Source organism: Epinephelus lanceolatus, chromosome 15 (genome assembly GCF_041903045.1).
Source record: "Epinephelus lanceolatus isolate andai-2023 chromosome 15, ASM4190304v1, whole genome shotgun sequence".
Classification (NCBI taxonomy): domain Eukaryota; kingdom Metazoa; phylum Chordata; class Actinopteri; order Perciformes; family Serranidae; genus Epinephelus; species Epinephelus lanceolatus.
The window spans coordinates 35,776,273-35,803,717 of NC_135748.1; the positions used below are offsets into that span (position 1 = coordinate 35,776,273).

At 37.4% G+C, this 27,445-nt stretch overlaps 2 protein-coding genes across 2 annotated transcripts in view; one reads left to right on the forward strand and one right to left on the reverse strand.

Moving 5' to 3' along the window:
• plekhd1 (pleckstrin homology domain containing, family D (with coiled-coil domains) member 1) lies at positions 1–26,076 on the forward strand. The gene is made up of 13 exons (XM_033642934.2): positions 1–688; positions 5,713–5,806; positions 5,988–6,077; positions 6,480–6,556; positions 8,494–8,585; positions 8,671–8,723; positions 10,899–10,993; positions 11,089–11,182; positions 12,295–12,497; positions 15,666–15,798; positions 17,949–18,093; positions 19,526–19,669; positions 24,359–26,076. Exons 1-13 carry the CDS (start codon positions 534–536, stop codon positions 24,514–24,516), a joined length of 1,533 nt encoding a protein of 510 aa, XP_033498825.1. The 5' UTR covers positions 1–533; the 3' UTR covers positions 24,517–26,076.
• The window catches only part of ccdc177 (coiled-coil domain containing 177), an 8,415-nt gene continuing 6,718 nt past the window's right edge, over positions 25,749–27,445 (reverse strand). The window contains exon 3 of the mRNA XM_033642932.2: positions 25,749–26,318. The gene's annotated coding sequence lies outside the window, so the exon portion shown is untranslated. The remainder of the gene's footprint in view (positions 26,319–27,445) is intronic.

Here is a 27,445-nt window from a genome sequence, read left to right on the forward strand (position 1 = left end):
CTGCCCCAGATGTTCTCCTAATTCACTGCTGGAGCGGCTGATGGAGGGAGTGGTGGATGGAGTGATGGATAGATGGAGGGACCAGAGAGTTCATACCTGCCAAGAGCTGGAGACTGCGGCGAGTACAGTAATCTGAATAACAGCTTTTACTGGCTGGAATGTATTGACTGGCTTCAGATTTAGCAACTCATTCCTAAAGCTTCCCTCCCCCATCGCCTCCCAGTATCCCTCCTCTTCCTCCCTCCCCTCTTTCTCTCTGTCATCCCCTGTTTTCATCTGTGCAGTCAGTCTGCCTCCAGCTGATGAGCGTATTGGCAGCTGCATCATTCCACCCTGCTGAGTTATTGGGATTTCTTTGCTACTTTTTCCTGTGTTATATTGAAGCTGTCCCTGCAGCCATACATGCACCTCCATGAGTGTGTGTGTGTTTGCTGTCATTGGACTGATTGTTATTGACTGACTGTATTATTTTTTTTTTAGTCTGTTGGAAGTCTTATTTGCTCCACCTCCCAGGGCGTGGGAAGCCAGAGAGGATGTTCTCGTCTTCATCCAGAAACTCTCTGTTCTCACCGTGGTCGTCCATGGAGCAGTCGGACTCTGAAGCATTGGACATCAGCACCAAAGTGCAGCTGCATGGGGTGCTGTGGAAGAGGCCCTTCGGACGGCCGTCGGCCAAGTGGTCCCGCAGGTGAGGGGGGGAGGTGTGATTCACTCAGTGGTTTTTATCTTATCTTGTCTGCAGTTCTTTGTGTTGTTAGGGGGAAATTCAGCCTCTCTGCAGCGTATAAAAAAACCTCATTAAAATCTGCATTAGCTTCAAAAAGTTTATAGGAAATCTACTTTTTCTTTATTTTTCAAAAGTTTACATTTATATGGGAGAAAGTTTTACTTTGCTCTGGACAAAAATGACGATTATTCCCAGATAACGATCATAATTTCCTTCCCAGAAGTGTCAAACAGTAAGAAAAGGTTAGTTGTATTTTTTAAAAAACACACTTAAATTGACATTTATTTGACACCACAGGTATAAAATAGTGTTATTCTGATGTTCTGAGAGCACAAAGTATTTAATTTGCTTTATATCTGCAGTTAAAAACATCCAAAGTGACTTTTTCTTTGAGAAAAATATCACAAATTACAAAAAGTTTTGTAGCAGAAACCTCTGGATAAAACTTACAGACTTGATTGCCTGTGTTTTTTCCCAAAATGGACATTCAGGATTTTGTGTTGTGCATCAGAGGATTGTCCTTTTGTCTTCCTCACAGGCCGCTTGCCGTCCTCGTGTCAGCCTTTCCTGACATGAGTGTCTATTTGGATGTTAAATGCCTGGATTGGTACCTTATGTCATGATAATGCTCTTAGTTTTACATAACAGTTAAAACGACAATACACAGTGGATCCAGAGAGTCCATTTGCAGTGGACTCTTTGTAACCTCTCCCATTTGCTTGTGTCATAAAGGTCGAAAGAATTTGGTTTTGTTGGGTAAATGCTCGTTTGGTTTCCGGTGACAAACTACAGACGGCTGAGCTCAGAGATTTTGTGGTATTTATTTTTGTCTCCAGCTTACAACAAAAAAAAAGGAAGTTGTTTGAAACAAATCTGTGTGATGACATTTAAATGCGGGTGAGTGACCCTCAGTGAGACTTTAACATTTTTAAGCAGGTTAAACAGAGACAGTGTAAAATATATGTGTTACCTCGGACGTAGCACAATGCAACTTCACCTGTCGTCCCTGAGTGTATAGATAACACACATATAACAATGTTAAAATGATAATAGTCATCTAACAGCCTTCTTCATGGGTGAAATTACAGGGACGCTCCACTGATATCACATATAAAGGTCAGTTTACTCGTCTTTAAGAGAAAAATATGTGAAAAATAGAGCCAGCAAATTTATAAGATTTACTGACACCAGTGCCCTTATTAGGGTCTGCCCGGACACTATTGTAATCCTAGTTCTTCTTCTTCTTCTTCTTTCTTCTTGTGAGGAAATCATACTTCCCATGGGTGAAAACTCACCAAACTTTGCACAAAGGTCCAGTCTCATGCCAGATATCCTCAGCTGTAAACTCAAGCCAATAGTCCTGATGGTGGCGCTACAGCAAGCATCTAAAGTTCAAAACTTTGAAAATTAATAACAAATCAACCATACGTGCTACAACTTCACAACATGCATGAAACTGTAGCCCCAATACTGAAGAAACTTTTGTACATATAAACGTATTAAAAATTATGAAGTTCATCACTCTGTTTTTTTCAACAACTGTAAAACTTCTTAAACCTATCTCCTCCCACAATTTTTGCTCAATTGACACCAAACTTGCTACAGAGCATCTTCAGACTGTCCTACAACAACTACGTTTCTCAGATTTTTGATTTATCAAAAATTGAGCCTACAGTGCATCAAAATGTTTGACTGTAAACGGTACTGTAAACATATACATGCAAATACTTGCTAAATAAATCTTCAATGTTCATGATAAAAAGACAAAATTCTAGAGTCATGGTAGATGATGTGTGGCAAATTTCAGAATTTTATCTCAAAAACTGAATTTTTGACAGCATTTTGAATTTTGCTCTAATGTGAACAATTGGAGTCAATGTAAAAATGGTAATTTTAAACATCAGTTTTTCACTTATGGAGCAAATCAATCTTTGTTACAAACAAATAACCAACATCTCCGTGTGTGTGTATATGTGTATGTGTATATGTGTATTTTCAGATTTTTGTCTTAATAACTGAATTTTTTACAGTGGTTTCAAATCTACCTTTCCATGCATGGACGGCTGCTTTCCTACACAGCAGTGAATGGCTTACTCAATTTGTGAAGCCACTGTTGAGTTGCTACTTGCCAATTAGCTCAGAGCGGTAGATGACCGTCTTAGGTTCCAGAGGTTGCCGATTCAAGCCTCATCTGGTACAGAATCCACATTGTAATGTAATCATCTTCTTGTGCTCCAGCTTATTGCTTAAAATTGCCTGAGCGTGACTGATCACTGTGCAGCATCTACAAATCTTTTTTCTGCTAGAAAATCTGCCTTCTCATGCTTGAAAATAAACCAAACTTTCCACAAAGATCCAGTGTCAGTGCTTCAGTGTGAAACCATCTGAGGCTTCTCACTTTGCACATAGCTCAACTAGTTAAGCAAATCAATCATTGTTAAAACAAATAACCAACATCTCCATGCTGTCTAGATGCAATATGTGTATTTTCAGAATTTTGTTTTGATAACTGAATTTTTTTACAGTGGTTTGAAATCTGCTTTTCCATGCATGGACGGCTGCTAAACCTGCACGTCTGGCTTAGTCAATCTGTGAAGCTACACATGAATTGTCACTGACTAATTAGCTCAGTGAAATAGAAATTGATCCTTAGTTTCAGAGGTTGTGAGTTCAAGCCTCAGCTGATGCAAAAGGCAGATTGTGTTGCTAAGTTCCTAAATGTCTTCCAATTCTTCTGCTTGTTGCTCAGAATTGCCTAAAAATGCCCGGACCCCACCCATCACTGCACAGCAGCTATAATTAATTTCTGCTTATCGTCGGATTCTTTATCGATTCCCTTCTTGATTCCTGATCAATGTTCTGTGTGGAAAAAAACAGGACTTCACAGGTTTACAGTGTCAATACAACTGTTTTAATATCTGATTCTGAGAATTTTGTGACTGCACAGTGACACTTGTTCTTTGCTCATCTCACCACCCTGTGCAGCAGTGTGACAGGTGGAGCTGATGGGAGAGTCGAGCTCGCTGTAGCAACAGTCTGTTACCATCTCAAATGAAATAAGAGAATATTTGTACAGCATTTTTTTCATGTACATTTTCCTAGTCAAAGAGAAAAATCTTGCTAAGCCTGCCTGTGTGACGTTAATGTTATTATAACAGGATATTTACCCTCGGTAACGGACGTGCTGCTTCATTGGGAAGCACTAGCACTCGTGTGTAAAGTGTCAAATACATGATGTTCCTGGATTTCAAACCTTTGTTGTGTAGACAGATGTTCAAGCATACTGCTGGTGTTTCCACCATTACTTGAAATTGTAATGTTAGACAATACAGTGCAATGAAGCCATGGTTTGGACTGTTTCTTCGTCTCCACCATGACTCCTTCTGATTGCAATTTTTTACAGTGGCAAAGACGTGTGACTTTTATTTCATGGTTGCACAAATGCACAACTGACAGAAGAACATGCTGACATCAATAAAAGGAAGTGACAAGCTTGGATGCATACGATTCAGATGGACTGGGCAATTCAGACAATATAGGATGATCATTTTGAAAATTCATTTGTGACAAACGTTAATTAAGATTTTAAATATTGTAGCTTGATGCTTTAAGACAAATTTCCCTACAGGGACAATAAAATGAACCCATTGCATCGCATCTCATCGTAATTTGGAACTAGTTCTTCATTACCTTCTCTAAAGAAAATAGCTGTATAATGTCTTTCTAAAGAGAAAGAAGTTATATCTGGAGGCGTGCAGTTTGTAAGATGAAGGCCTTTAACAGACAGGAGGGTCTAATGACAGATGATAATGAGGTGCGCTATGGGAAATAAAGGATCTAGCTTTTTTGAAAATGGAACTTAAAGTCAGGATATCTCGGCCTGTGCTGCAGAGAATCTGTCTACTCTTTATTAAATCCTTCTCTGGTGAGTCCCCCAAATGTATGTGCAACAGTGAATATGTGGTAGTCCTTTAACTCTTTGAAACCCGAGAAAATCGGCTTGATTTCTATCAAAAGCATGGGTAGAAGGCAGTGAGCAACAAAAAAACAGACATGGCCAAAAGAAATTGAAAGAAAATTCAAAACAAGAAAATTAGTAAAAACGAATAAATGAAATGAAATAAGAAAGAAGTTTTTTAGAATAATTTTCTAAATCTTTTTTTTTTCTTTTGTAATTTGTGGGACATTTCTCATCAAGTCTCTCATTTCCCTTTTCCCATGTTTTTGGAAGAAATCAGACCAATTTTTATTTCAGCGTTTAAAGGTTTAAATATTTGTGAAAGGCGTCTGAAAGCAGCACAAGAAAGGTGGTTTCAAAGGGAAAAAAGGATAGTTGAATTCTTTGAAGTGGGGTTGTACGAGGTACTTACCCACAGGTAGGGTATTACACAGAGTAAGATGGCAGTTGGCATGACCCCAGTTTGGAGAAGCAGGCAGGAGTACTGACACAGATGAGCAATGTACAGCTGTGGACAGAGGCAGCAGCAGAATGTATTTTAGCCTCCTAAAAACAATATTTTCAGCGTTTACCTGCCCGTCAGACAGCCCTTTCCAACATGGGACAGTTATACATTATTTATACTTTCCTTATACTTTATACTAGTTTAATTTTACTTATTTGTGCCTGTGTAAACAGTCCATAGCAAACTGTTTAACTGCACATAACTTATTGACACGCAGCCCATGATGACAGGTGGAAAGTGCTGCTTCATATTAATGGGTCACAAGAAATAAATGTGATCTTAAGTATAAAATAAAAAGCAGCTCCCTCACAGGATCAATTTCACAGTACACTTGTTATTTGTGAATTAAATAATGATATGTATAAAGAGTCAGAAGCAGGAATGTTTCATATTGTCTGTACAATGAACTAAGATGTCAGTGAACAGTAGTAATGTGTTAGTGAGAACATCAGCAGACGTTGGTTCCTTTCAGCCCCACAGGACTGACTCACTGCTGCTTTCATTGTCTTCCTCGGTACAAAGATTCTTCATCATCAAAGACAGCTTCTTGCTCTACTATGCAGAGAGCGAGAAGAGAAACTTTGAGACCAACAGGTACTTCAACATCCACCCCAAGGTGAGCCGCTGCGTCTTCTCTGAACACCTGTAAGAGATGGTGGAGGATGATACACATGTGGGAGGTTTTAATTTAATAACTGTGTGTTTAAGTCACTTTTTGCATTTTTAAAAACAAGGCATTTACCTAAATTATCCAGAAGCAACATTATGAATAACGGTGTGATGTGTTTGTGTCTCAGGGAGTCATCCCTTTGGGAGGATGTGTGGTGTCAGCTAATGAAAACATGGGCATGCCCCATGGCATCGTGGTCAACCTGGAAGACTTCACTGTAAGATCCTGTCACACTTTGATTCCTTCATTACTCTATTATTTATCAGCTTTACAGAGGTTTGAAGTAGAATTTCAAAGACAGACATGGAAATAAAGGTGCAGACAGACATCATGCAATAAAAATCAGTGTAAACTTACAATTGACTCTGTTAAAAAGCAGCCTGCAGAGCCAAGCTGAAATATCTCTGTCTGAATCGTACTTTTATGACTTAAATCAGCCTCATACTGAATAAATGTGACACATCATAGAGTGAATTTAACTGCACACTGGGTGACAACAGTGTTATATCAATTTTTACTGTCTCAGCAGCCCAAAGATGGAAAATCCTCTGTCTGTTTTAGAGCCTAATCTCATTATTGACAAACTGCTGACGTGTGATGTTGTGTATCCGTCCCTCAGGGCACCATAGTCCTGGCTGCTGAGTCTGGGGAGGAGCAGGTCCAGTGGATGGAGATGCTGCAGGAGTCGGGCAAAGTGTGAGTATTCGACTAACACAAATTCGTCTTCTAAAACCTCTGAAGGGATTACACACACACACACACAAGGCGTGACTCATGAATTTTTATGGGCTTGTAGAATTATTTAGATGGGACATTGTTGTTTGTAGAAAAAAAATGTTAATGCTGGAGTTGCTACAGTCAGACATTTTCAGTTCATACACATCAGACTTAAATAGTCATAATAATTTTACTTTTTTTTTTCTAATACTATTATTACTATTATTTTTGAAATATTACATAAGGCCACAACAACATAACTACACACACACAGCCTTTTTTTGGATGTGGAGAGAAAGAACATTAAAAAAACCAACAAATCCGTGTTGAAATCAGCAGGAGGAGAGGTAATTATCGTTACCTCTAAGCAGCCGGTGGCCACGACGAACAGCTCACAGAGGTTGCACTGATTTACACTGTGAAGCTCTCAAGCTCCATTAAGTAAAAACTAGTATTGGATGATGGTAAATCATAATGTCACATACCTCGGGAGCATAGTCAGCAAAGATGGCGGATCAGATGATGACGTTAAGAGCAGGATAAATAAGGCAAGACATGCCTTTAACACACTGCGACCCATCTGGAACTCCAAGGCCCTGTCCCTCCGAAATAAGACCAGGATATTCAACACCAACATCAAGGCGGTCCTCCTGTATGGATCAGAGGCTTGGAGAGTGACCAACAAACTCCAGGCTTTCATCAACAAATGCCTTAGACACATCCTGAACATCAGGTGGCCTGATAAGATCTCAAATGCCAGCCTGTGGGAGAAAACACTTCAGAACCCCATTAGCCAGGATGTGAAGAAGAGAAAGTTGGGGTGGGTTGGACACACCTTACGCAAACCAGCCAATACCATCACAAGGCAAGCACTGGACTGGAATCCACAGGGCAAGAGGAAAGTGGGGAGACCAAAACAGACCTGGAGAAGATCAGTTGAGAGTGAGGCAAAGACAACTGGACAGACATGGGCCCAGCTGAAGAAAACTGCCCAAAACAGAGTCCATTGGCGGGGTGTGATTGTGGCCCTATGCTCCACCTAGGAGCTTAGAGGAACAAGTAAGTCAGTCAAATCATAATGTTCTCATGATGATGGTGGCAGGCTTGCCCAGGGCACTGAATATGCCAGGGCCACCACTGGCCTGAAGAAAAGTCAGAGCATCTGTGTTACTATAATTCATCCTCTGGGGACCATGAATGTATGTAGTAAATTTTAAGGCAATTCATTAAACAGATTTTGAATGAAACGTTGATCTGCCGGTGGAGTCATGTCAGTCCAATTTAGGACCCAAAAACAAGCACAACCTGGACACAGAGGAAGGTTTAGGACAGTGTATTGTGAAAGGTTTCTGGATGGCTGAAATCTTGACTGAGGCAATCAGGAGTCTGGCTGAGGAGGTGAGGTAGGGCAGGCAGAGGAACTGATGGCTGAACAGTCTGAAGGCCTTGACATCTGTACCACATAGGAGACTGAACAATCTGGCAGAGTCTGGGAGTCTGAGCCGGGGTTTATACTGTGGTGGCTTGATTGGTGGGTGAGGTGCAGGTGAGTAGGATCAGCAGCTGGATCAGGTGGACTGGCAGAAGGAGGGAACCAATAGTCCACACCCAGCAACACACAGACAAACATGATACACAAGGAATGGGAGAAGCAAAGCCAAAACTCGAACAGGTGGAGCTGAATAAAAAGTCAAAGGATGGTCACAGTCAGTAGAATTCATCCTGTCAAGAACATGAATGTATGAACAATGATTTTTGGCAAGCAATTCAATGATTTGTTTAATATTTCAGCCTGGATCAAAGTGTTGGACGGACGTGCTGAAACCTTTTACTATCATCCCTAAAATATTGGGTGCTCACCGTGTTTTTACTGATCGTTTCTCGGTTTAGTTGAAACCTTTGTGTTTGTCTGACAGCACGTGGAAGAACGCCCAGCTGGGGGAGGCCATGATCGAGAGTCTGGAGGCTCAGGGGCTACAGCTGGCCAAGGAGAAGCAGGAGTATCTGGGTAAACACAGACACACAGTCACCTGAGCTTTTTAAAGGTTTATCAGGCCGAAGCAGGTTCATGTGAAATAATTTTCTGTCTGCAGATAAACTGATGGAAGAGACTGAAGAGCTCAGTCATCAAAGAGCACAGAGAGAGGTGAGACTTCTTATTTACTCCTCTGCTATCATCACACATGTGAGGCAAACAGTCATTTTTACTGATTATATTTTTATAAATTATTAAGTGTATAAAATGAAAGACAGAGCCCAAGATGACGTTTTCAGAAGTCTTACTTTGTTTGACCAACAGTCCAAAGATATTCAGTTTACTGCAATATAAAACAGAAATACAGCAAATCATCACACTGGAGAAGGTTGGTCAAAAAGTGTTTGAAGGTTTTTGCTGAATAAATGAACTAAATAATTAATACATTATTAAAATTGGTACAGAGTATTTTTTTTTTATCCATCAACTAGATGATTAATCAATTGTTACAGTTTTACCTGTACTTTTCTTTTTAATATTTTGGTATTAAAATAAAGCATCCTTCACACTTTTCAGATTTTTTTCTTCGTTTGGTGTCTTATGTACATGTGTACATATATATATATATATATATATATATATATATATATATATATATTTAATGTTAGAATGTCAAATGTTCGTATTAAACATGGCCAAAATTTTTAATTAACAGGGCAAACGTATTTAAAAGTAATCCCCGTGAGTTAGGGTTGGGTACCGTTCATAATTGAACCGGTACCGGTATCTGGAATTTGGTACTGGTACCAAACGGTACCTTATTTCGGTACTTTTTAAAGTATAAATTTCTCAGTTTCAACATTTTATTGAGAACATTTAGGAACAGTGCTACACGTTAAAGGAGCTATATGTAAGAAATCTAAGGCAAATAGTCATAAAATCCTCCTAATATGTCACAGAGACTAAGGAATAATGTTCATATAACATACTGATCTCACCGACAACAATAGTACAGCCAGAATATTCGCATCTAAAAAATTCTTTTGCAGTCTGCAAATCATGTTCATGTTTTGAATTTGTGTTTTGGCCTGTTGCGCCACCCACTGCCGTCTACCAGTCACACAGTCAGTAGAGTCTCAGCATCAGTTACAGTTACGACTGAGCTACAGCAGCACGGCAAGCAGCATTAGCAGTGTCCCAGTACGTAGCATTAGCAGCCGGCTTCTCCTCAGCTGTCCAGCAACCTCGAATCTGTAGGGGAGGGGGGGCGGACACGACTCGCAGCAGTATTTTGAATTTGAGTGCAGTAACCGTTTTAGCCACATTCTTGCATACAGCGCCTTTAACTTTTGTCTGTACATTTTTTTTGTCGCCATTATTGCTGAGTCTGAGGTGCAAGTCATGCACTCTCGCTCCGCCTCCACCTCAGGTACCGAAATTTGGCAAAGATTCATTTTAAGTGAATCGGTACTCGGTAGTACCAACGTGAATCGGTACCAAGTACAAAAAGTACCGAGTGTCGGTACCCAACCCTACGTTCTGAATAGTTTACAATGAGACAAGCTGTCGTTGATTTGTGACAGATTTCTTTATGTGGTCGTCTGCCCCAGGCGTGCTACTGCAAATATTTACAATTCAATCAGGAGAGAAGAAAAGGATATTTATTTACATGTTCACATAAGTGTGAGAAACATGAAAAGTCTTTGGCAATTAGACCCCATCGTGATGTCATACATCTTAGAGGGTGGTAAAGATGTAGTAGATGTTGAAGTAGAGGAGTGGGATAGAGAGAGAATTGTGACTGGATATAGCACAAAGAAAGTCTTCCTGATTGAACTTATGCTGAGCTTTTATTGGTGATTTTGCACTGTAGAAAGTATCACTATTCTCCGTTACAGACGTTTCCTGACTGCGATGATGGTGCAGAGACGTTGAGGAGACTTATAAAAATGCAGGGTTTCACCCAGGGGAGGTGTCTTACATGCTAAATTCTTAAATGAAAATAAGAACATTTAAAGTGACATTTAGATGGACTGAATTATATCCAACAACAAAAATCTATTCAGAAGGAGGAGAAGAGACAGGCGCTGAACAGAGCACCTCAGACAGAGGGTGAATATAGTTGTTCCAGCACAGACAATCTGAGGAAAACAAATTGTTCTTTTACTGTAAAGCATGTAAACATGTTGCTGTGGAAACCCAGAATACAAGTATGAACCTGAAAATGAGCGTAACAGGTCCTCTTTATACTGTCACAGAGCAGTGAATGTGATCATTCATTTTAATAATCTGCAACATTTTAAACACTAAATACACCCTGTAACACAGTTGTGTTTGTGTGTGCAGGAGCTGGAGCGTCTGAACCAGGTTCTGGAGGAGGAGAAGCTGAAGTTTGAGGAGGTGGTGGTGGAGCTGAAGGCGGAGCAGGAGCATATCAAACTGTAAAAACTCAACTACTTTATGTTTATGTGAACTCATACCGATTGTACTGTACAAGCCTGTGAATGAATGTGACTTATCTGTGTGTTGACGGCAGAGACCTGGACGGCACAGCTCAGTCCCTGAGAGGTGTTGAGAGTGAAAAAGAAGAGCTGAGCAGTCTGACCATCATGCTGCAGAAATCCATCGAGGTATGAAACTAAAAGCTGTTGGTCACTCATTCACAGATACTGTGTGTGTGTGTGTGTGTGTGTGTGTGTGTGCGGATAGTCCACTGTGACAAGAATAATTTATTGATGAGTTGGAACTGTGGCGCTTGATTCAGATCATGTAATGTTACAACAGCTGATGTCATAAGTTGTGTAACAAACGAGGCTGCTCGTCACATTATCCTGCTGACGTAATTCATTTTACACTGACGCAACTTTCTGTGGGAGGGATGAGAGCCATGTGGAAACAATGAACTCTGAGTTTATAAACATTTCGAAACTCAAGAATTAAAGGAGGAGTTTGACGTTTGGGAAATACAACTCTCATGTCTGTCTGTTAAATATGAAGCTACAGTCAGCAGCTAGTTAGCTTAGCTTAGCATAAAGGCCTGAAACAGGTGGGGAACACCTGTCCTCTGCGCTCTGTCTGAAGGTAGCTGCAAATAACCTCCAGTCAGCACCTCCAAGCTCACTAATAAACACTAATTACTTCTGGCTGTAGCTTTATATTTAACTTAATGGGAAATTTTGCCAGTTTTCAATCAGTGTTGTATCATAACAATGTTGGGCTGTGGCTCAAACTACAGTAATTGTAATTCTTAATTGTTGTATGTTGCCACCACCACAGACACAAAGAGTGTAGAAGCTGATTGAAAGAGAGGGGCGTCGTGCTCTCAAACTCAGACTGACTGAACATAGATGTTATTTGTTATTTGAAACGTATATTAGCTTACTGTTTAGCTATAGTACAAGAATGTTACCTGCCAGCCGCCATATTGTTTCCTATGGAAAATGGCAAAGCTTACACTACATCACACACCACAGGAGCGTTTATTGGTGCGGTGTGGTGCTGTGCTTTCCAGTAGTTGTATGTTTTCTGCCTCTTGAGCAAAAGCAAATGCCACAGCCCCTTTTCTTTGTTTTCTCTGGTCATGTCGCACCAGTTTCAAAAGTATTTGTGACTTTTTACCACATAGAGAGCCCAGTTTTAAGCCCAATAATTTGCGACTAGATCAAACTGCTGTAGAACGTTGCAGAGAAAAGTTGCAGAGGTGTGAGGGCGCCGGTCTGAGCTTTATTGTTTTGTCCTTCAGGAGCTCTCTCAGGAGAAACAACGAACCTTGGAGCTGCTGGGGGTGAAGGAGCGGGGGGAGAAGGAGGATGAGGCCACAGAGGAGAGCTCAGCTCAGTCTGAGGATGGCGAGGACCCCGGTGCTGTGGACCTGCTGCAGGACCTGCGACACATCGAGGATCAAATGAAGATCCTGCTGAAGGAGAAGGAGCAGGCTGAGGACAAGTGAGTGAGAGAACAGAATCCAGCATCAGACTGGGATCATACTGGTGTACTGCAGCAAATGTATGTTTGTGATTTTAACATCTGGACACCAGTTAGAAGCTTACACTTCTCTGAGCCGTTTGGTTTTTCAGTCAGGCAGCCTTTAAAGAACTGTTTACATTTTCACACAACCATATAATAAACATATAAGTGTCAGCGTCACATTAGAAACCCTGGTTACTGAATCAGTACTGAGGTACCAAGGTAAAAATGTTCACTGCAGGGCTTCAGCCTGCGATTACATGTTGGCATCCTGTGGCCTTTCCAGGGATCCTCTGTGCTAATTGCACTGAGAATGTACTAGTAGTGGAAATGTGTATTGATCCATAAACAACCAGCCCCATTGATCAGCACCAGTAAGTGGGATATTACAGGCAGCTGCTATTGACTGTGTAGCACTAATGTTCTTTTAGGAACTCTGAAATATAGCAGCCATAACGTTATGTTTCCATGAGCTGCACGCTCCTCCTCCCCCTGGCAGATAACAGCTGCAGCTTCATGGAAAAATACAAAAATACAACCAGAATCCTGCAGAACAGCTTCGTGCTAAATCAAGCTGAGGCTTAACTGCATTACAAAACAGTCCTGCAACAAATACGGGTTATAATGTTCTGTTTTTGTGTGAACTGTTCCTTTAGTTGTTTGCATGTTGACCCAAATCTATGTGATATTTTTTTAAGCAGTTAAATTTGACAAGTGTTTTTGTTGGAAACATACACATTCAATGATACAGCAACAATATATTTAGTATAAAAAACATGTTTTCCTTCATCAAAGGTGTTTCTAATATTTTTTCCACCTTATTTACATTATTCAGGAGCAAAAATAGTGAAAACACCAGAAACTACAGTCTCAAAAATGATAGTTAAATTTAATCAACATCACTCAGACATGTTTTACAAAGGTGGTATATATTACAGGACTTATTACATCATAATGATCATTTTCAGACATTTGAACATGTCTAATGTCTCAATTTCTCATTATTTTTTATATTTTAACATTTCTTTCTCAAACATATTTTCTGTTTTTCCATCATATGATGAAAGAACATATGAAGCTTAGAAATAATACAGTATAATATAATAAAACATAACAAAATAGATTTTGTCTGTTGTATCCCACATTTGCAAAAGAACAGTAAAAAAAATCGTGAAGACAGGAACTGACAGAGACGTTCAGCTGAAACATCCAGCAGTGAGCTTAAAGGTCCAGTGTGCAGGATTTAGGTGAATATATTGACAGAAATGGAATAAACGAGGAATGTTTTCAGTTTATAATCATGTAAACCTAAAAATCATTGTGTTTTCGTGAACATAGAATGAGACGTTTATATCTACACACAGAGCAGGTCCTCTTCCACAGAGTCCGCCATGTTTCTACAGTAGCCCAGAATGGACAAACTGGCTCTAGATCGGGTCATTTACATTTTCACGTTAGTCACTATAGTTCTCCTACATGCTTGACACTCGGGAGAGGTTTTCAGTTTGTTGCAATCTGCAGCCTCTATTCTAGCCACTGTTAGATGCCATTAAATCCTGCACACTAGACCAGGGGTCGGCAACCTTTGCTATAAGTAGAGACATTTTTGGCCAAAACAGCTCTCAAATAATCTGCCTGGAGCTTCAAAACACATTTGAGCCTTATAATAATAACAATACATCAGATTTATATAGAGCTTTTCAGGACACTCAAAGATGCTTTACAGTGCTGAAAAATAACAATGATAATAAAATAAAAATGAAAATGAAAAATGACTGTTAGAAACTAGGGAAATGCCAGTTTGAACAGATGGGTTTTTAACAGTGATTTGAAAGTCTCTAGGGAGTCTGCATTTCTGCTGTTGAGTGGGAGGGAGTTCCAGGGGGTTGGGGCAGTGGCGGCGAAGGCTCGGTCCCCCAAGGTTCGGTGCTTGGTTCTAGTGATGGGCGTGATGATGCTAACAGTCTAAATTCACTCATCAACATTACTAATAGCTCTAAATGAGCCTTTACTAATATGTTTTACCACAAGGTGGCGACTCTGCAGTGGGATATTTATGATTGTTTGGTACTTTAATTTGCAGGGTTGGTGGTAAAAGGAAAAGAATATGTCCGTGCACTGTTAAATTGTTTATCGTCCTCCAAGACTTTTTACGATCTGGACTCCATAACTAGCTTAGCCGGGGAGATCCAAGACAACCCTTTGTGGTTCAGCAAAATTTAAAGGAAAAGGGAAAAGGCTGTATGACGCATATTTAGTTGATGAAATGTAAAAACATTTATTTTATTCTGTCGATAGGTTACACATTTTTACAAGAGAGAATGTAAGAATCACACAAGGCTTAAGACAGTGAAAAATGAAAATGTAATTTCTATATCATCTTTTTTGCCAAAACCACCGGGAGCCACTGGAGAGGGGCGAAAGAGCCACACGTGGCTCCGGACCATTATGAATGATTCAAGACACTTTAAAGAAAAGCAGATATTCAACTAAATAAAGCAGTAGTTTGACCGTTAGATAAGAAGATTGTTACCACTCTCATATGTTAAATATGAAGTTACAGCCAGCAGCTGGTTAGCTTAGCTTAGCATAAAGAACCGTGAACAGGTGGACACAGGTCACCTGGCTCTGTACAAAGGAAAGAAAATCTGTCTTCAAGCACCTCATAAGCTAAACAATTAACACATTATATCTTGTTTGTTAAATTTGTGTAAAGACCAGCATCTGAAATGACAACATGCTCTATACTCGTGTTCACAGAGGGCATATAATTTTTCAAAGTGTCAAACTGTTCCTTTAAGCGTCGCACAAGTTGCTCTGTTGTTCCTGTCTTAACCTTGTAATGACATTACAGTTGTGTGTTTGTCTGTGTGTATCTGAGTCCTGTAGAGCTCAGGGAGCACAGCAGGACACCAACCTTCTCAGTCCTCCTGACAGTGAAGGGCAACTGAAGTGGAAATCCAGATTTTATTTTCTGCAACAAAACAGCTTTTAGGATTAATCTTGGAGCTTTGAAAAGGGTTTAAATAATGCCCAAATCCGTAGAAACTGGCACAGTCTGAGTTATGAGCAGGTTAGGACAAAAATATGCATGATATATTTTATGTTGTATATGTTGTGAATGTGCTGTCCTTCCCTGTCGTCCAGGCTCAGGGAGAACGAGCAGCGAGCTACAGTCCTGCAGCAGGAGAGGGAGTTCTACTCGTGTCAGGCCCGGACGCTGCAGCAGTCGCTCTCTCAGCTCACTGTAGACAAGCAGCAGACTGAGGCTGAGCTCAAGGTAACACAGCGTGACTCAGCTGCTCTCAGCTTACATGACACAGCAACGCTCAAAGTCAGTTTAAAGGTCAGCGTATTAATCAGCTGCCAGGTTTATTTTCCTTTCAGATATTGTTTCAGAGGAAAGATTTTTATTAAGATAAAAGAGTGAAAGAGTCGACACAAGATGAACAGTCAGATGATGAAAACGTTTATTGCAACAGCAGCTGAAAATGAGGGAGTTTTACAGTAATTTCAGGTGTTTAAAGCATGTCTCTTGTGGGATTTAGAAACAATTCAATTCAATTCTATTTATAAAGCTCAATATCACAAATCATAATTTGCCTCAGAGGCCTCTACAGCATACAACATCCCTCTGTCCTTGGACCCTCACAGCAGATGAGGAAAATCTCCCTTTAATGGGGAAAAAATGATAGAAACCTCAGGAAGAGCAAGTGAGGAGGGATCTCCCTTCCAGGACGGGCAGACGTGCAATAAAACAGCTCTACCTGAGGAACAGTAAATGGAAATGTGTCAGTAACACCTTCAGTTTCAGGACTGTCACAGCAGACATTTAGCCTTTCATAAGCAGCAGGAAAAACACATGTGGAACTAATAATAGTTAAAATGATCAGTCACTCACTGATTGTGTTGAACTGTGCTTGTACTCAGAGCTGTAGCCTGGATTCTTTGAAATACCAGGATGATAAGTTTAAATGTCCACAACCGTGGAAAAAATTGGACCTGACACTTGACGGAAGGTTTTAATGATTTCGACTTTTAAAATCCTTCAGTTTCCTGGTCAGATAGGCATTTATCAGTCTCATATAGTAGTATTAGGTATACTGGTAGAAGTAGTGTTTGTTATGCCTCTAAACTAAGTATAAATTGATCTGTGGTTTTGCTTTCCCCAGATATTTAATTTGGAATATATTTAGATAACTTATTTACTGCTAATTGGTCCCATTTTATTGTGGGGAAAAAAAGTCTTTGTTTAGAGTACTATAAAATATGGTAAAAAAAAAAAAAAAGTAATGGTATGCCAAAAAAACAAACAACCCAAAAAAAAAAAAAAAGTCATAGTACAGTATGATATAAAAATATGATAAAAAAAATGTCAGAACATAGTATGGCATAAAAATATGATGAAAAGTATGCAAAAGAATTATGAAAAAATGTCAGTATAGATTATATATAGTCAATATATATGTCTCATAAAATTCTAGATACAAAGAAGTACAAAACAGAAGTGACTTCATGAGCTTAGTAAATCAACCCTGTTTTTACCTTTTGTCATAACAGTAATAATAATAATAATGATAATAATAATAATGATAACGATAATAATAATAATAATAATGATAATAATAATGATAATGATAATAATAATGATAATGATAATAATGATAACGATAATAATAATAATGGTAATGATAATAATAATAATAATGATAATAATGATAACAATAATAATAATGATAATGATTATAATTATAATAATGATAATAATAATAATAATAATAATAATACAATGGGTTTTTAAATATCTAAAGAAATAGAAGAATTTTCACAATCCACAAAGGCACATTTAATCCTCCAGTTTATCTGAAATTTTTTAAATCAAAAGTATTAAGTATAAATAACTTGAACCTTTAAAATACCTACTAATATACTGTGTTTTTAATTAAAACCCCAGAAAAAAAACATACAGAGGACGTGACCCTGCTTGTACAAATAACTCAGGTAGAAACTAGCTGGATGTAACTCTGATACTCAGGTTGGTTCATCAGTCAGATTTTTACAGACTCTCAGACTGATGCAGAGTCTCTGTGGCATGAAGAGCTGATCTCACATTACATTTACTGGAACAACATCCTCCCCTGTTGTCCGGTTTGTCTGTATGAAGTTACCTCTGTTTCCTCTGTGCTTTGTATCCATCACCTCTTTACATCACCTCACTCTTTCTTTCTTCCTTCAGGCCTCAAATTGCTTTGTGGACAAAGTATGCATGAGTAATTAAAGAGACAAGCAGCTGTATTGTTGAGTAGGGGTGTAACGATACATCGATTCATTGATTAACGATCCGATTATATTGATGCAAAATATCCACACATAGCTGCAGTAGATAAGTAAGAGTTCATTAACATCCTGCACGCTTCCTGTGTGACTCAGGCAGAGATAGAGTCTCGTGTGGAGCTGGAGAAAAGACTGAAGCAGGCCGAAGAGGCTCTGCAGGACCTGGAGAGAGGCCTGGACTCAGTGGAACGGACCAAAGAGACAGACGAGAAGATGAAGGGGGATGTGACTCAGCTGAGGAGTGAGTGTATTCACTGATACCTTCATATCTGATGTCATATATGTGCTGCAGGACTGCACTGAGTTTAGTTAGAGCTGTAAAAGTTTGGTGTGATGGAAGTTATGTGTGAGGAGTGAGGACAGCAGAAAGAATATCATCAGTCTGATACATGAATACAGATGTGTTGAAGCAGATTTACTCAGATAATTCTCTGAAACAGGTTTACATACTGATCCAAATGCTCTTAAACATACAGTAGGGAGGTGAAGTGCATCATTTTATCTGATCTGACACTTCCACCTGTGTGACTGCCCTCCTCTGGATAGAGTCTGTATCACATGTTGATCACATTCAGCAGATATCAGAGAAAGATAACGAAACATGAAACAAGAAAAGTGGGAGTTTTGCATTTTGTGTAATCTGTTCACAGTTGCCTCAAATGAACAGGGCTTGATCAGGTTATTTTAATTATCAGTGGATTTGCTGATTCTTTTCTCTTTTAATCATTAAGTCTATAAAATCTCACCAAATAGTGAAAAATGCCTTTTATGATGTTTTGAGATGATTTATTCATATTTTGTTATTCAAACAAATGTCGAAAACCAAAAGATATTCACCGTAATACTTGACTCAGAATTTTTAGAAAAAGCATCAAATCCTTACATTTGAGATGCTGGGAAACTAATTGGGCATTTCTATTTCAAAAATGACTGAAAGGATTGATTATCAAAAAGCCTTAATTTTCTGTCCATTGACATATCAATAATCAACAGATCATTGCAGCTCTGCAAACTATACAGTCTAAAAATGGCAGTGCTAAACTAGGGCTGTCTAATAATTCAGTATTCTCACTGTCATGTTTCCATGTAATTACACTGTCATTATAATATACAATATAATATAATATAATATAATATAATATAATATAATATAAGTAAAAGCTCCAAACAATTTGAATCAAAGGGATGAACACAAATTTAACAGTTTTTACTTTACTTTAGTTACATATTTACATCAAGATAACACTATATTCTGTGTCTTAATTTTAGAGCATAAGAATTCATTCTTGACCTTGGGGACAAATATCTTTGATAAATACTGTGAACACAAGCTCCACTTATTTAGCTATTCCCAAACTTAGGTCACACAATGACACAAATGTACACAAAAAGTAAGTGGACATTGTAACATTTTTTATTACATTAGTTTTTTCCACCTGTGAACTGCAGATTCAAGTCTCACCGCTTATATTCCCCTTTTTGCTAAATTCTAAATCAGCAAATAAATGTATTACATGCATCTCAAGGATTATATCTCACGAGTGGCTGCGGCCTGCGAATATATGTTTGCTATTTCCATGATATGAAAACATCCGAGGACCTCTACAATAATGCCAGCATCCTGTGTAAATATATGTATATATCATGTGTTTCTGATGATTGTGTTAATCCAGAATTCTTTGAAGACTGCATCTGTGCAGCAGAAATTGAGGCAAAGCTTCCATCAATAATGAAGAATGCTGTGTATCTGCACAAAGCTGCTGCACGCAGAATCAAGAGCTGCCGAATCCAAAGGAGAGCCTCCAGACGCCACTGGTGTAAGTCTGTGCATTACACAGTAATGATCACAACAATAAGCTCCATGGGCATGTGCATGTTGTATGACTAAATTCAACATAAACAGCAAAACACTCTTATATATATACAGGCCCAAAAATTATGATACAAAAATGTCATAGTATAGTATGCCATAAAAATATGAGAAAAAATAAATCTCATGGATAAGTATGCCATGAAAATATGAATAAAAAAACCTCATGCTCATAGTATAGTATGTCATGAAAATATGGCAAAAATATCATAATATAGTATGCGAAAAAACTATGGTAAAAAATGTCATAGAAGAGTTTGTCATAAGAATTTGGCAAACACTATGATAGTATAGTATGCCAAAAACGTAAAAAAAACAAAACATACTTGAATATACAATGAGAGAAAATGTTAAAAAATGCCATTGTATATTGTGACATGAAAAATTGGTAAAATTGCCATAGTATATTATGCCAAAGAATTATGATGAAAAAATGTTAAAATATAGTATACCATAGAAATATGGTAAAAAAACAAAATATTATTAAATAGAATAGCATGTCATAAAAATTGCTAAAAATAAAAAAAGAAAAAAGCCATAGTAGTAAAAAATAGTATAGTATGTCAAACAAAATGATAAAAACACCATAGTATAGTGGGTCTTAAAAAGTGCTGAAAATGCCATAGTCTATCGCAAAAAGAGATATAAATGCCATACTATAATGTGTTGAAAAAAGTGGTAAAAATGTCCTAGTATAGTATGTCGAAATTGGAGAGATAAAAACGCCATAATATGGTGTGTCAAAAAAAGTGGTAAAAATGTCCTAGTATGGTATGTCGAAAAGAGAGATAAAAACGCCATAGTATAGTTTGTTGAAAAAGTGATGAAAACACCACAGTATAGTATGTCCAAAAAGTGTAAAAAATGCCATAGTTTGGTATGTCGAAGAGTCATAAAAATGCCATAGTATAGTATGTTGAAAAAAAGTGATACAAATGTCCGGTATAGTATGTCAAAAAAGTGGAAAAAACGCCATAGTATAGTATGTCAAAAAAAGTGATAAAACCGCCATAGTATAGTATGTCAAAAAAGTGGAAAAAACGCCATAGTATAGTATGTCAAAAAAACTGGTAAATATGCCATAGTATAGTATGTCAAAAAAGTGGAAAAAACACCATAGTATAGTATGTCAAAAAAAGTGATAAAACCGCCATAGTATATTATGTCAAAAAAAGTGATAAAAACGCCATAGTATAGTATGTCAAAAAAAGTGATAAAACCGCCATAGTATAGTATATCAAAAAAAGTGGAAAAAACACCATAGTATAGTATGTCAAAAAAGTGGAAAAAACCGCCATAGTATAGTATGTCAAAAAAGTGGAAAAAACACCATAGTATAGTATGTCAAAAAAACTGGTAAATATGCCATAGTATAGTATGTCAAAAAAGTGGAAAAAAACGCCATAGTATAGTATGTCAAAAAAGTGGAAAAAACACCATAGTATAGTATGTCAAAAAAAGTGATAAAACCGCCATAGTATAGTATGTCAAAAAAGTGGAAAAAACGCCATAGTATAGTATGTCAAAAAAGTGGAAAAAAACGCCATAGTATAGTATGTCAAAAAAAAGTGATAAAACCGCCATAGTACAGTATGTCAAAAAAGTGGAAAAAAACGCCATAGTATAGTATGTCAAAAAAGTGGGAAAAAACGCCATAGTATAGTATGTCAAAAAAGTGGAAAAAAACGCCATAGTATAGTATGTCAAAAAAGTGGAAAAAACGCCATAGTATAGTATGTCAAAAAAGTGGAAAAAACACCATAGTATAGTATGTCAAAAAAACTGGTAAATATGCCATAGTATAGTATGTCAAAAAAGTGGAAAAAACGCCATAGTATAGTATGTCAAAAAAGTGGAAAAAAACGCCATAGTATAGTATGTCAAAAAAAAGTGATAAAACCGCCATAGTACAGTATGTCAAAAAAGTGGAAAAAAACGCCATAGTATAGTATGTCAAAAAAGTGGAAAAAACACCATAGTATGTCAAAAAAGTGGAAAAAAACGCCATAGTATAGTATGTCAAAAAAGTGGAAAAAACACCATAGTATAGTATGTCAAAAAAACTGGTAAATATGCCATAGTATAGTATGTCAAAAAAGTGGAAAAAACACCATAGTATAGTATGTCAAAAAAACTGGTAAATATGCCATAGTATAGTATGTCAAAAAAGTGGAAAAAACACCATAGTATAGTATGTCAAAAAAACTGGTAAATATGCCATAGTATAGTATGTCAAAACAGTGGAAAAAAACGCCATAGTATAGTATGTCAAAAAAGTGGAAAAAACACCATAGTATAGTATGTCAAAAAAACTGGTAAATATGCCATAGTATAGTATGTCAAAAAAGTGGAAAAAACACCATAGTATAGTATGTCAAAAAAAGTGATAAAACCGCCATAGTATAGTATGTCAAAAAAGTGGAAAAAACGCCATAGTATAGTATGTCAAAAAAGTGGAAAAAATGCCATAGTATAGTATGTCAAAAAAAAGTGATAAAACCGCCATAGTACAGTATGTCAAAAAAAGTGATAAAACCGCCATAGTATAGTATAGTATGTCAAAAAAGTGGAAAAAACGCCATAGTATAGTATGTCAAAAAAGTGGAAAAAACGCCATAGTATAGTATGTCAAAAAAAAGTGATAAAACCGCCATAGTATAGTATGTCAAAAAAGTGGAAAAAACGCCATAGTATAGAATGTCAAAAAAGTGGAAAAAACACCATAGTATAGTATGTCAAAAAAACTGGTAAATATGCCATAGTATAGTATGTCAAAACAGTGGAAAAAAACGCCATAGTATAGTATGTCAAAAAAGTGGAAAAAACACCATAGTATAGTATGTCAAAAAAACTGGTAAATATGCCATAGTATAGTATGTCAAAAAAGTGGAAAAAACACCATAGTATAGTATGTCAAAAAAAGTGATAAAACCGCCATAGTATAGTATGTCAAAAAAGTGGAAAAAACGCCATAGTATAGTATGTCAAAAAAGTGGAAAAAATGCCATAGTATAGTATGTCAAAAAAAAGTGATAAAACCGCCATAGTACAGTATGTCAAAAAAAGTGATAAAACCGCCATAGTATAGTATAGTATGTCAAAAAAGTGGAAAAAACGCCATAGTATAGTATGTCAAAAAAGTGGAAAAAACGCCATAGTATAGTATGTCAAAAAAAAGTGATAAAACCGCCATAGTATAGTATGTCAAAAAAGTGGAAAAAACGCCATAGTATAGAATGTCAAAAAAGTGGAAAAAACACCATAGTATAGTATGTCAAAAAAACTGGTAAATATGCCATAGTATAGTATGTCAAAAAAGTGGAAAAAACGCCATAGTATAGTATGTCAAAAAAGTGGAAAAAAACGCCATAGTATAGTATGTCAAAAAAAAGTGATAAAACCGCCATAGTACAGTATGTCAAAAAAGTGGAAAAAAACGCCATAGTATAGTATGTCAAAAAAGTGGAAAAAAACGCCATAGTATAGTATGTCAAAAAAGTGGAAAAAACCGCCATAGTATAGTATGTCAAAAAAAGTGATAAAAACACCATAGTATAGTATGTCAAAAAAAGTGATAAAACCGCCATAGTATAGTATGTCAAAAAAAGTGATAAAAACGCCATAGTATAGTATGTCAAAAAAGTGGAAAAAACGCCATAGTATAGTATGTCAAAAAAGTGGAAAAAACACCATAGTATAGTATGTCAAAAAAACTGGTAAATATGCCATAGTATAGTATGTCAAAAAAGTGGAAAAAACACCATAGTATAGTATGTCAAAAAAAGTGATAAAACCGCCATAGTATAGTATGTCAAAAAAGTGGAAAAAACGCCATAGTATAGTATTTCAAAAAAGTGGAAAAAATGCCATAGTACAGTATGTCAAAAAAAGTGATAAAACCGCCATAGTATAGTATGTCAAAAAAAGTGATAAAACCGCCATAGTATAGTATAGTATGTCAAAAAAGTGGAAAAAACGCCATAGTATAGTATGTCAAAAAAGTGGAAAAAACGCCATAGTATAGTATGTCAAAAAAAAGTGATAAAACCGCCATAGTATAGTATGTCAAAAAAGTGGAAAAAACGCCATAGTATAGAATGTCAAAAAAACTGGTAAATATGCCATAGTATAGTATGTCAAAAAAAAGTGATAAAACCGCCATAATACAGTATGTCAAAAAAGTGGAAAAAAACGCCATAGTATAGTATGTCAAAAAAGTGGAAAAAACACCATAGTATAGTATGTCAAAAAAGTGGAAAAAATGCCATAGTATAGTATGTCAAAAAAAGTGATAAAACCGCCATAGTATAGTATGTCAAAAAAGTGGAAAAAACGCCATAGTATAGAATGTCCAAAAAACTGGTAAATATGCCATAGTATAGTATGTCAAAAAAAGTGATAAAACCGCCATAGTACAGTATGTCAAAAAAGTGGAAAAAAACGCCATAGTATAGTATGTCAAAAAAGTGGAAAAAACACCATAGTATGTCAAAAAAAGTGATAAAACCGCCATAGTATAGTATGTCAAAAAAAGTGATAAAACCGCCATAGTATAGTATGTCAAAAAAAGTGGAAAAAACGCCATAGTATAGTATGTTTTTTTGATTGATTTTTTTTTTCTTCTGTTTCATCACAGTAAAGCACTCAAAGTCTTTTGCAGTAGCAAATGCTGACAGTGGCGACATAGAGGAGCTGCGGGAGACGGCCCGACGGCTGACCTCTGACAGCAGCTTCAGAGAGAGTGTGTACAAGATCATCGCTCGCAAGGACGCCACGAACAAAACAGAGGACTGAGAGAAGAGAGAGCGGGGTAAAAGAGGAGAAATGGTCCTTAGCTTTACAGTCCACACAGTGAGTGACGTAGAGATCCTGATCCCAAACCTGCCATTGAGATACTGTAGATGACTGTACACAGAAATCTGTCGGATGGCATCTCTGGTTGCAATCTTAAGAGTTTTTAACTGTACTAAGTTTAACAGACATTGGGTAAACTTATTATGTGTTATAGCTCTGATGTCTGTCATGATTCACTGGTTAAAGCATTTCACCCAAACAGTTCCAGGAACTCAGGAACTGAAAGTCCCCTGAAGAATAAGCAAATTAGAACAATAAATGATTAAGAAACTACAGTGCTGATCTTTACCTTGCTCTTTACAAAAAAGAAAGAAAGGTGATACCTTCTCAGCAAGTAAACTTTCTGAGTTCCTCAAAAGGTCCTCAGCTCCCTGGAAAAGATGAAGACCTGAGTTTATTTCCTGGAGCCATTTGGTAGAAGTGCAAAAAGAAACCTTCAGATCTGAATTAGCTAAAGAGTGATTATGATGTAAGGTGAAAACCACATGTACAGTATGTTAAGAACAGGTATACCATTGTACTACAGTAGTGTCCTACTCAATGTTGACCATTTGGGACTCTAGACTCAGCCTGATAAGATGTTGTGATGTTACTTGACATTTGGGCCCAATCCCAATACACCCCTGACCCCTACTGCAGAGCCCTTACCCCTCTGTTCCTCGACTTGGTACCGCTCCTCTATCAGTGCAGACTGGCAGGGAAGGAGAGTGAGTTGCTTAAGTTAGCCTTCAAAGCCCTGCTTGTTGTGAACAAACTGCAAGCATCCTTCCAACTGCAAAAGACTGCTTGTAGCCCATGCAAGAGAAATCACTACTGCAGAAGACGGCATATTAGCAATGCCTGGCAACACTTTATGTGAACGCAAGCATACCTTTAGAGGGTCTTGGAGGGTTGTAAAGTTTTCAACCACTACATCTTGTAACTCTGTTCCAGGGGGCAAGGTGGCTCTTGAAAACAAGGGGTAGGGGTAGAAATATGAAATGGGATTGGGCCTAAGAAACACAGTAACAGTTAACATGTCATAGATCATAATGATTTAACAACAACCACTCTGCAGTGTGTGACTGTAGCCTTGTACTTTGAGTTTCTAGTGTTTTCACCATTCTCTAAAATAAATACCACTATATGAGATTAACAAGTATTTAGCAGATAGCACAGACAATGCAAATCCATCTTGTAAAATGTTTGTTTTTATTGTTCTGGTTTTGACTGTATGCACAGATTGTGTCCTTCACTTTCACAGAGGTTTTATGAAAACAATGAACTCACAGACGTCTGTTGTCGACCACTGACCATTTCATTATTGCTGCATCTGAAAAATCTGTCCTCGACGAAGCAACTCAATGCAATTCACTGACGCAAGCATTTTATGATAATATACAAATGATAACTTAACACCAGAAATGACACAGAAAAGAAGCCCACATGTCGGGTTAAGGTAAGAGGGAACATATGATGGACTGAACAACATGCCTTGATGCTAATAAAGCTGTGTTTGAACCTTGTCTAGTCACTTCATTTATGCAGGTAAAAGGCTGTAGGTTCATATCTGGGTTCCTGTTCTCAGCAGCACGACAGATGGCACCGTTACTAGTTTAAAATATGGAAAAATAAAAACAAAACTCTTGATATGGATGCATTTCCATCAGAGGAGGGACTTGTTGGGTTTTGCACTTTGACAAAGTTCAGTGTGGGAAGAAAAGGATTGCAGATTATCACCAGCTCTCATTCATCAACAGGACCTGCAGGAAATAAAAGAAGAGTGTGATTACTGTAAGTATTAAACAGAACAGTTGGAGTCCATTTACTTCAATACAGCAGGTATTTCTGCTTCTCAATTTTTCTGCCACATACACTCTTAAACACTTTATTCTAACAACCCCCTATCAAGCAGTAAGGGTAGTTTAAAAGCACTTAGTAGATCCTGTATAACACACTAGTGTGGAGATATCAGCACATACAAAGATGTTTTAAATGTTTATTAACGTATATATTGACGTCTATAACTGCTCATTTGTTTGTGTGTATGAAAGCATGAGATAATGTATGAAAGTATTAGCATGAAATATTAAAGTACAAAAAAGTAAGGATTCTAACTGCTGATGCGTTAATGTGTATATTATTATTTATTGTTGCAGCTGGTAAAGGTTGGGCTTATTTTTCACTATATATACACTTCTGGGTAACTTAACTTGTGAAGTATAAAGTAGCAGAAAATTTAAATACTCAAGTAAAGTACATACCAGAGTAAATGTACTGAGTTACTTTATCCACTGGCACGTTCTGTATGTATTTGAAATCATTTAAGACCATACAGAAACAACACTGTCAGCTCAGTGCTGCAATTTTAGTTAGTGTTTAGAAACATTATTATCACGAGCCTCCAAAATCTAAAAAGATGAGTTAGTATCATGTTTGTACTGCACTTGTGATATGGATCTTAAAAAATATGGTTCTATCAAATACTGGGAAATATATAAAGGAGGCAAAAGGAAAATGTATTCAGTATAAATTAATAATTTATGCAGTTAATTAATAATTAATATTGGAAATGTCAGAAACAGGAACATTTCTACATGCAATCTGGGAATGTAAACTGGTTAACCTATTTTGGGAAGAAGTTGTGGATCACATAGGGAGGTGGTTGGGTAGGACGGTACCTAAATCACCGAGGTTATGCCTGTGTCATGTGAACACACTAGGGTCAACAATTAGGTTGAAAGCTTTCAGTTTTGGGCAGGCTTTTTTGTTTGTAATAAATCTGTTGAACTGTGACAATGTGGTGTTTAGTTGTACCACTGTGGACACTAAATTACTATTATGGGTATAAGAATGTGTAGCTACCAGGTACCTGTGGATATGTTGAGTT